Source organism: Amia ocellicauda, chromosome 5 (genome assembly GCF_036373705.1).
Source record: "Amia ocellicauda isolate fAmiCal2 chromosome 5, fAmiCal2.hap1, whole genome shotgun sequence".
Lineage (NCBI taxonomy): Eukaryota > Metazoa > Chordata > Actinopteri > Amiiformes > Amiidae > Amia > Amia ocellicauda.
This window is the reverse complement of record NC_089854.1, coordinates 5,575,403-5,586,572: the sequence shown is the minus strand read 5'-3', so window position 1 is coordinate 5,586,572 and position 11,170 is coordinate 5,575,403. Positions and strand designations below refer to the sequence as shown.

At 40.6% G+C, this 11,170-nt stretch overlaps 1 protein-coding gene across 1 annotated transcript in view; it reads left to right on the top strand.

The window, feature by feature from the left end:
* Positions 1 to 6,575: 6,575 nt before the first annotated feature.
* Positions 6,576 to 11,170, top strand: part of kcnd3 (potassium voltage-gated channel, Shal-related subfamily, member 3) — a 143,986-nt gene continuing 139,391 nt past the window's right edge. The window contains exons 1-2 of the mRNA XM_066703416.1: positions 6,576 to 7,041; positions 9,243 to 10,422. Coding sequence (XP_066559513.1) covers positions 9,317 to 10,422 — 1,106 coding nt within the window. The 5' untranslated portion in view covers positions 6,576 to 7,041; positions 9,243 to 9,316. The remainder of the gene's footprint in view (positions 7,042 to 9,242; positions 10,423 to 11,170) is intronic.

Here is an 11,170-nt window from a genome sequence, read left to right as displayed (position 1 = left end):
GATCGAGTCTATCACATAAACTAATTAAAACAATTAAAAACCTAACAAATATGGAGTGTTAGACTTTCTTAGTCTCTTAGTCTGGATGTTTTGTGCCATAATATCCTGGTGACAAAACAAGTTGTCACAGTGAAGTATAGAGTTATATTTGTGCCAATATTATAAAGCAAAGGTTTTGGAATCCAAAGCAAAATTATTGGCATTGCAAACAAAAATAATAATATTGAAAGCAAAACATAAAATTGGAAAACAGTTTTGCAGTGTGAGCGAAACTTATTTCAAATACGAACAAATTGCCTAAAATAGTTTTGTGGAATATTTTAAATGATAACACTATTGAATCCATTTCAATTGCCTGTGGTTTCCTACCTTTGGATGTTTTTGCCTTGAAGTATTTTTTTTATTGCTCTCGATATTTTGGCACATTCCTCACGTGTGGGCGGGGTTTACAGTGAGATGTATTTGATGGGTCTCCATTGGTCAAACAGTTTTTAGCGACAGTTAAGCCCCACCCACTGACACCTTGTTGCCACCCCGTCCGACAGCCTGACACATGACGTAGTGCTGCTCTTACATAGGAACCGTCCAATCAGGCGAGAGTCTTAATGAGCTTTAAACATAGCATTACTTTTCAGAGTTCCTCCCTTCACAGTTAGGTATTTCCTGATACTATGGATAAAGCATGGCTATGTTTTGACTAAAAAATAATATGATTACAAATTGAAGCCCTGCATACAGTATGATCGCTTAATGTGAATTGCACTTATTGTTAAAAACACATAGCGTGGGTTACTGTATTTAAACATTTCCATTTATATGCAAACTTGGTTAAACTAATTGGTTACATTACAAGCCGCACTAATGTTTCCCACATTAAGTGTTACGCTTGGTGACAATAGAGTTTAACATGATACTTATGCTTTGAATATCTTTTAAACATTCAATAATTTGAATAGGTGTCTCTCTTGTCATTTATCATGTTTAAGTATAAACAGATTGGTTTTCAGTACAGTAAGCCACATTATGCTCTTTCAACATTAAGCGCAAGTAAGTGAATGTATGCAGGGCTTCACTTCGTATTGTAAAAAAAACAACAACAAAAAAATATCCATTATTTATTCTTAGTATGTGGAAGTGCCAACTGTGAAGGGAGGAACTCTGAAAAGTAATGTTATGTTTAAAACACCTTAAGCGTTTTTCGTTGCAGACTCTCCCCTGATTGGACGAGGCTGTCTGGGGAGGTGGGGAAGGGGCGTGTCAGTGGGTGCGGCTGGACTGTCGCTCCAAACCCGTTGACCAATGGGCATGCGTCAAATACGCCTCCCTGTAAACCCCACCTACATGTGAGGAATGTGCCAAAATAGAGAGCAAAAAAATAAATAATAATGATAATAAAAACGTACACCAAAAAACAAGAAGCAAAACCGCAGGCAATTGAGTTATCATTGAAAATATGTCATATAAAACTAGTTCAGGCATTTGTTTTCACATTTGAAATAAGTTTTGCTCACGCTTCAAAATTATGTTATGCAACTTTTATTATTATTATTATTATTATTATTATTATTATTATTATTATTATTATTATTATTAGTATTATTATTATTTCTTGGCAGACGCCCTTATCCAGGGCGACTTACAACATAAGTGCAAAACAAAGTGCAAAAATACAGTTAAGTAAAGGCATCATTCATTACAAATTCAATTTACATAAAACTTATATGTTTTGCTTATTTTTGTATGCAATCCTATTAATTGTGTCCATTCCAAAACCTTAGCTTTATAATATTGGCACAAATATAACGCCATGGTCAGGCTCAGGCCGCACAACCCCGTCCCATTAAAGCAACTTTGATGACTTACTGCACCACAGCCGGGTCTGCAGTTCTCTCTGCAGTACTAAACCATCCATAGAATAATCCTGCAAGGAGCTGGTTCAGCGAGCACCCACTAACACAATTTCCTCTTTGCTAACGTCGAAATGCACGAAACAGTAACCATGTCCATGTGCTGTGTGTTTGTGTTGAAAATAACCGCCATTATCTGGGTAGGCCAAGCAAAGCGCATCCGGGTTCTTTTGAGAGTTTGCTACTGGGTGGAGAAACGTGCTCTGTGTGTGAAGGGGGAAGCACAGACTGGATACATTACATTTACAGGTGTTTATGTAGGGAAATGTACTGAAAAACCATGGTGTACTGTTATTGCGCTGTGAGGATTACTAATTAGAATGTATTATGATGCAGCAATGCTGTTTGAAGGATGCATGTATTTAGGAGTAGAAACTATATTTGATTAAGCCTGTGGATAACGAAAAACTACGAATCACCATATTTGTCATCCCCAGGGCAAGTACTATCAAGTCAACCAATGTTAGCATTTCACGGTCTTGCTCCTTGATAGTAATGATAGTTTCCATAGATAAAATTAAGTGTTGCTGTATCCATGGCTGCGGGAAAAAACACTATGTATTTCTACTTTACAAAAACAGAGCAGATTAATCCACAGGGGAGATGTAAGCAATTCCACATACAATACAAAAAATGCAATGTGCAGAGCTCACCTTGATGGCTTCCACTGGTTTGTATGATATGGCTAATGCACAGTAATGTATGTTACAGTGTGTGTGTATGTGTTAGCTAGGTAAATAGTAGGCAACTCTTATTCCAGTGCAGTCTACACAAAGTAATATGATGTTTCTTTTGCAGTAAGAAGGGTCATATAAGATCAGCCCTGTTCCAACACTCCAGCCTGGGCTGACTGCCATCTACTATATAAGACCATAATGATAATGATTGCTTGTCAAGCTCAGTGGAAACTGGAATTAAAACTTTAACATTTCGTGTAAATACCCAAACCGAACACAAGCACACAACGAAAAACAGCCCAGGTGCACATTTGTTTATATGTTAGTCAATCTGTGCATTATTATAATTAACTAAAAATGTGTCTTCTGTGTGTCACAACAGCATAAAGTCAAATAGTAATGTAACAAAGGATGGGACTATCGCTTTAATGGCCTGCAACCTGATGGACCGGGTGCAGTACCGCTGCTCAACGACAGGGCTTCCAAAACGGCTTTTCTTATCTCTGAGCTTTCATTTCATATGGTGAACCCTTACACCTGAATTAACAATTGATCAAATTAGTCATTTGTAGTACTTTTCAGCGCTGATAAGTTTGCAGATTGCATACGTGTTTTACAGATGTACGGTTGTAGGCGTCGGGGATAACGGTAACTTAATATATTCTGAAATAATACAATGCAAATTTTAAATATAGACTACCCTGACTCAGAAGTTTGTAAAATAACAGTCAGAATATAATTGTAAAATGTAAAGCAAACTGGGGTGACAAAAGAAAGTAACCCACAGAACAGCGCACATGTAAACGGTTTCAAACTGCGGTGGAAGACTAGGTGGTACAGAGGTGACTAATTATATAATTGGATTCATAGTACAGAACAATTGCCTTCAACTCACCTTAGCCCAGCCTCTCAATAGAAGTTAACTCTCCTAAATATTTATATGGAAAAGTAAATTAGTTGAGGTGGCTAATGCAATACACTATCTGTCTCAGTTTTAAGATGTGATGAAGATGGAAGGTGTGAGGCAAAGGCAGCTAAACCAGGTCAACCGTGAAGGCTGAAACGCTTCTCGATAACGTGTGCGCTGAATACTGGCTAACCGCAAACCGCAAACCGCAAACCGCTCATATCTCAGCACAGAGCAGTGGTGTAGCAAATAGCATGTGTATAAATTACATGTATATATATATATGGAGTATGTGTTGGGGGGTGACTGTAGTAATATGTAATTTAAGCATGAAGCTGATTTCAGTATGTTTATATGTTCGGGAACCAAGTAAGTATATAAGCAAGCATTTAATAATACCAGGACACAACCTTCTACTGCGTAAAGGGTTTGCTCTGCATTAATGCAGCCTAAAAACTTAGTTATCCTATAACACAAGGGAAAGTATCCAGCTAGTATCCAGCACACGCAAATTCAGAGTTGGTCACGGGACTGTATTTTATACACATTGGTCATAATATATATATATATATATATATATATATATATATATATATATATATATATATATATAAACTGAACAGGATACCTTTAATACACTAGAGCATCCAAACAAAACCAATCCAAAAAAAAGTACAAAAGAGTTTATGGCAAGCCCCTTCAGTTCTCCAGGTATAATGTCGGCCTAGTATTAAATCCCGACGATCCGGGAAAGATTGAAAGCCATACACGGGAATATCAGGTTGGAGGAAAAGACGCATCGGACGAGAGCTGCTCCGAGGAAGACAGAGACCAGGCGACCAGAGGAGCCCGCTGAGGGCCGACCTGTGCGCCATCCTGCCCCCCGGACAGCCACGCCAAACCCAGCGCCGCGGAGAGACACCGCAAAGTACAAGCCACCCGGAGAAGAAGCAAACGAAGCCAAGCACAACGAGCAGTACGTTTAAAACGCTCTGCACCAAAACAAAAGCAGCCTTCCGCCGTTCAACTTCCTTTTTATACAAAAATGATCCCGAATAATGATTCTTTATTGATACTTTCCCTCTCTGATGTGCCTTTAAAACTATCCAGAAACTCAAGTTACTACTCAAGTGAGAAGGTTGGAGTAAATGGCTGAGTCATGCCCTGAAACTGGTCAGTAATCACATGCAAGTGTCAATAAGTCTCGAATTTAAAGATTTGTCAAATTAAAATATGGTGGCTAATATTGATGGGTTTAGGCACCTAGATTATTCAGATCTGGATAGATGAGAAAGACATTGACATCTGTACAATACTGAAAACCTTTGGTTCACGGTACCGACATTGAGAAATTGTGATTAGAAAGGGTCAGAGGTCCTAATAAATTGTCCAGAATGAGCTTGTGATTGCAAAGATGGCACACTGCTCAAATACGCTTCTGCCCCATTAAGGCTAAAGTAATCTTAATTAGTGTCCTATTCGTTTGGAGAATAAGTGGATCGAGACCTGGCTGTGCGCACATACTTTGTATATTAACTGTAAATAATTAGTCCAGTTTTAGAAAAGAAAAAAGAAAAAGAAGAACATTACAACTGGTGACTAACCACAGCAATACAGTGACATTTCGGGGGGAAAATAAAGATTTAATTAATCTTGAAAAGGCCACTATTTCCACTACATTACATTCCTGAAATGTTCACCTTCGTCCCAGCCCGCTTGCAATTGGTATTCTCGTCCTGGACTGGCCGCTGTAGGAGCCAACTCCTGTCTGTGATTCCCAGTTGAATTAATTAACGGCTCCGTGAAACCAGTGGAGCAGAGATGCGATGCGATGAGTTGGGCAGACGTGAGACACTGCATTGCTTCCACCAGCACCGAAACGCCACCATTAACATATTCACCTGCCGTGTTTTGGCTCCAAATGACCAGAGACCCTCAAAGGACCACAACAGTTCATCAGGATTTCTAATGGAGTTATGGAGTAGGGGATGGGGGGAGAGGAGAGCTGGTGTAGGCTATACAGAGTAGTAATGCACAGTGCCAAAGCATGCAGAAGAGACCTTTGTTTCACTCCCATGGTTAAGGTTTTGGCACATGAACTATAAGGGCATATCCAGTTATATTGAATTGTAAATACCCAATACATTTCAGGTTAGAGCTGTTTGAAGCACCTACATATATATATATATATATATATATATATATATATATATACCCACATTAAGCTGGGTACGTAGGAGTGGTGCTGCCTTAGTGCTGCCTGTTTTTCCTTGACTCAAGCTTGTGTCATAATATATGTGACAGGGTTTCAAATAAGATGCCAAAGGCTCTTATACAAATCAGCCTCTTTGTAGTCAGCATGAACCAAAAAACATGTCAACCTAAATGTTTACTGGACCTGCATTGTATTGTTTCAATTTAATTTGCACCAAGATTGCCTACATTGCGACTGATATTTATTTAGAACATTAACAAACCAAAAAAGTGCATCTCTGTCTCGTCCTCAATGCCACGTTTTGAGAGGTATTATAATAATCTGCCGCCTGATGTCGCCTGTGCAAAGTTGGGCTGAAACAGACCATAGTGAGCACTTTGGCCATGCAGAAGTGATGGTACCGGGATCCCACGATGGCAGGATCATCGTGCTGGTTAAAAGGGAAGTTTGGAGCATCGTTTGCCATGTAGATAGCGATGTGTTATCTTGTGCGGAGGAGCAAGCGTCCCGGGTAGGTGAAGTGCTCAGAAATATATGCAAACAGCTTCTCACGGTCTCAGGATAGGATTATTCCTTTATGTTTCGTGTGGCGTAGGTGTAATGCACATACTCTGGGGCTATACATAAATAAATGAGTATTTCTGAGGCGGGGTAAGCGCACTATCCTGCGGACAGCGTCTAATAATTACGGCACATTTCGGGAGAGGCAGCCCAACAGAAACACCGCTCAATCCGAGGATCACCCCCCCCCCGGTGCTGCGTAGGAAAGGAGCTGTTTCAGTGCGAGCGTCGGAAATATAGAAGTCTTGAGCAAAAGCCCCCCCCCCCTGCGATAGAGTTGGATGGTTTCTGTAAGTAAGCAGACATTGCCTCGGTGTGTCTCTCTCTCGCCCGACTCTGCTGAGAGAGAGAGAGAGAGAGAGAGAGAGAGAGAGAGAGACAGACTCCCACTCCTGTCCATCATCCCAGCTGTATCCAGCCAGGTGTCACTGCCGCATCCCTGCCTCTCTGGGTACCATTTCCCACTGATGGAGCGAGAGGGACCCACCTCCACGCCGGGATCGCGGTCAGCCCCAGCTGTGTGAGGGGAAGGGGGGATAAAAGCGATTCAGATTGATATTTCATCGGCACCTGTGTTTGACGGCGTGTTTTTGATCGGCACCGTTGACGTGTGTGGCTTCTGTCTGGGTAGTTTTATTCCTATTTGACTCCCGCACGGACTTGGTGCTGGTTTTCCCACGGACAGAGGGAGCAACAGTTTTCCCTCGAGTTACTTTTCTCAAGGATATATATCTCTCATTTTCAGGCTTTTTATTGGGATTTTTCTACATAGAGGTAAGTGTGTTTCACAGACACAATCTCTTGAAATGTGTACATATATTACGTATTATTTTTTAAATAAAGTTTATTCATAGGAGGAATCCTATTGCTGCTTGTACATTGCATTTTATAAAATGATTTTATACGTTTCTCGTTTCAGACTTGCTAAGGTTCAGTATATCAGAAAAACCGATATATATATATATATATATATATATATATATATATATATATATATATATATATATATATATAGTCACAAATAATTTAGGAATATATTTGGATTTGTGTACATGCTTTATGAATTCTTAATTGTAATATTCATAATAACTATGCATTTTTCAAATTGAACTGCACAGCTGTAAATGCAATCACATTGGCGGCCCTGCATCTTTAAAATATAGGTTATTTTCTCCACAAAAACGTCAATTTATACGACTCGTGTAATATTGAACCCTGAATTCATATCAACGCAGGAATGTCTGTAGAAACAGAAAAATTACGATAGAGACGAATTATTCCTTCTACTCTCAGTACTTATGATTCTACAGGTGCCGAACCTCTGGTCTGGACTTTTCAAATAGTAATGGTCCATTATTGACATATCAACTTATTATAGTATTTTACGTGTGCGTGATTGTGTGTGTGTGTGTGTGTGTGTGTGTGTGTGTGTGCGTGCGTGTGTGTGTGTGTGTGTGTGTGTGTGTGTGAGAGAGAGAGAGAGAGAGAGAGAAACTTGCCTATTTAATATAATTAATATTATTAATAATAATAACAACAACAACAAAAAATATAAAATTCTACTCTAGTCAGTATTTTCTGAGTATACTTCTGCAACCCATGCACAAAAACCCTTGCCATGTTCACTCTTTATTTCAAGGCGAGCATGATGCTGGGCAGCGAACCGAACATCTTGCACAGACTGCTCTCACACTGTGCAATGACTGATTTCATGATTTGTTCGCAATACCAGTGCGGTATTACTTTAGTTTGAAATGGAGGAAATCAAATGTATATTTAAAAAATACAATACATGAAGACATGTGCATTGATCCTGGAGTTTTAAATGGAATAAAACGCATTTGATTGTTTCCCTTTTTCCAAATGCTGCTTTTCGTTTTGGCTACTTTTGTGTAAAATATTCTCTGACGGTGAAACACATGTCCGAAATTTAGCGACAGCCTGAACCACACTATAGTAATGTGTCAGGAAAGCACAGTGTAAGGTATTGTGCCTCTCAATGCTACTCGCGCAGATCTTCTGTGTAAAAATGAGAATGAACACTTGCAGGAACAAAATCTAAAAACGGCACTTCACAATATAGATGTAGACAAATAAAGCTTTGAAAACAGTACAGTATATTTCTCTTTTAATCACATCTATTATTATTATTATTATTATTATTATTATTATTATTATTATTATTAATTATTATTATTATGTCGCAGGCATGTAGTAGTTATATGTCGTTTCAGTTGTTGCTGTTATCGGTGTAATGTCTGAGCTATAGCTACAGTGACAGTATCATTATAGACATTAAATGAAGATATAGTAGCCTACAGTATACGGATTAGAAGTCATTTTAAACTATAAGGAGCTGTACCATATCACAAATTAGGGCTGAGCAGAATTCACCTGAAAGCATGTTTGAATGCCTTAATCTTGCCACCAGTTCGATTACTTGCACCAGTTTGCTTAAAACACAGTCTCTTGCAGTATGTGCCTCAGGATTGCATCCAGTCTCTTATTGATTTATTGTTTGTTTCTTTTCTAAATAATTAGATGTATCAGGACAGATGACACATACCACTTTTAATCTTTATTAGATAAATGAGCACTTTAAAATTCCATTATCCACGATTTAATAATAATTTGGAGAAAACTAGGTGATTAACCCTTTAACAAAGGACTCAAATATGTCAAACCCTGGTGGTAAAGTCATATATGTAAAGATTGTGCTTCATATTTCCATTGATAGCAGGGAGTATGGCAGTTGTAACTGCATGTGTGTAGCTTTTGTAACCTTAACTGGGAGATATTAACATCAGTGACAAAGCCAGAAGCGTGGTTTGATTTGATGGAAAACACTAGTGACCTTCCCACGTCACAAGAATGTGGAAACAACTTTGAAAAGGCAAGAGGGCAATAAGGCAAGACAATTTGGAGTAATTATTTTTCCTCTCTTTCTGTCCCCTCTCACTTTGTGGTTATCCTAGATGGTAATAGACCTGAAGGCAAGCTGGTTTTGAAGGTGGAAGACATATTCCCCACGCCCCGAGCTGGAGTAAGCATGGCGGCAGGCGTAGCGGCGTGGCTACCCTTTGCCAGGGCGGCGGCCATTGGGTGGATGCCCGTGGCCAACTGTCCTATGCCCATTGCCCCAGCTGAGAAGAACAAGCGGCAAGATGAGCTAATCATCCTCAACGTGAGCGGACGGCGCTTTCAGACCTGGAGGAACACCCTGGACCGTTATCCGGACACTCTGCTGGGCAGCTCGGAGAAGGAGTTCTTCTACAATGAGGAAGCCAAGGAGTACTTCTTCGACCGCGACCCAGACGTCTTCCGCAGTGTCCTGAACTTCTATCGGACAGGCAAGCTGCACTACCCTCGCTATGAGTGCATCTCAGCCTATGACGAAGAGCTGGCGTTCTTTGGGATCATCCCGGAAATCATCGGCGACTGCTGCTACGAAGAGTACAAGGACCGCAAACGGGAGAATGCTGAGCGGCTGATGGACGACAACGACAATGAGAACAAAGAGGGCAACCTGCCCCACTTGAACTTCCGTGAGAACATGTGGCGGGCCTTCGAGAACCCGCACACCAGCACCATGGCCTTAGTCTTCTATTATGTCACAGGCTTCTTCATCGCCATCTCGGTCATCACCAACGTGGTGGAAACCGTCCCCTGTGCCACTTCAGGCCACAACAAGGACCAGCCCTGTGGGGAGCGTTATTCCATGGCATTCTTCTGCCTGGACACGGCCTGCGTCATGATCTTCACCGTGGAGTACCTGATGCGCCTCTTCGCCGCCCCCAGCCGCTACCGCTTCATCCGCAGCGTGATGAGCATCATCGATGTGGTGGCCATCATGCCCTACTACATCGGCCTGGTCATGACAAACAACGAGGACGTGAGTGGGGCCTTCGTCACCCTGAGGGTCTTCCGCGTCTTCCGGATTTTCAAGTTCTCCCGCCACTCGCAGGGCCTGCGCATCCTGGGTTACACCCTGAAGAGCTGCGCCTCAGAGCTGGGCTTCCTGCTCTTCTCCCTCACCATGGCCATCATCATCTTCGCAACAGTCATGTTCTACGCCGAGAAAGGCTCCTCCGCCAGCAAGTTCACCAGCATCCCAGCTTCCTTCTGGTACACTATTGTCACTATGACCACCTTGGGGTAAGAGTCCTCTCCTTTTTAACGCTCTTTCTCTTTTTTGCTCTCTCTTTTTCTCTCTCTGTCTCTCTCTCTCTCTCTCCCTCTCTTCGATGCTTTCTCAGCCAGAGAGAGAGAATATCTCAGGAGACATCCTGCTCAGAGAAAGGTTCGATAAAGTGAAAATGTGTTAAACTCACACTGGAGGTAATGACCAATATCCTTCGTTCCCCTTTATTGCATTTTTTAGACTTCAAAGCTTATTCGATTAGTTTGTGATTCACAAGAAAATCTATCTGTCTATCTATCTATCAGTGCATATATCTTCCATTGTGCATTGCATACCGCTACAAACAAGCACATAATATGAAAGCACAGCTATAGTTTTCACTCAGTCATGACGTACCAAATGCAACATCTAAATAACACATCTCTCTGAATCAGCATTCTTTTTCACTCCAGGTGGAATGATTTGCATTGTATAAAAGAGAGTTGATTTTGTTCCCTTCAGACAGACCAGTGACAGATTTAAGTTAATATATTCATGCTTAAAAAAATGTTAATGTACATTTTCATATACCTTAATACACATTGCTCGCATATTTAATTGTTAAAACATAAACAAACCCCTAGCAGTGTTTTTCACGGCAGCAAATATAGATATGACCTATACTGACATTTGTGAACACATACATGAAAGTTGTAATTACTTGCGTTCGCTCTCTCACAATATACGTCTGTGCTGTAGAAATTATGAGTGTTTGGTTTAGTT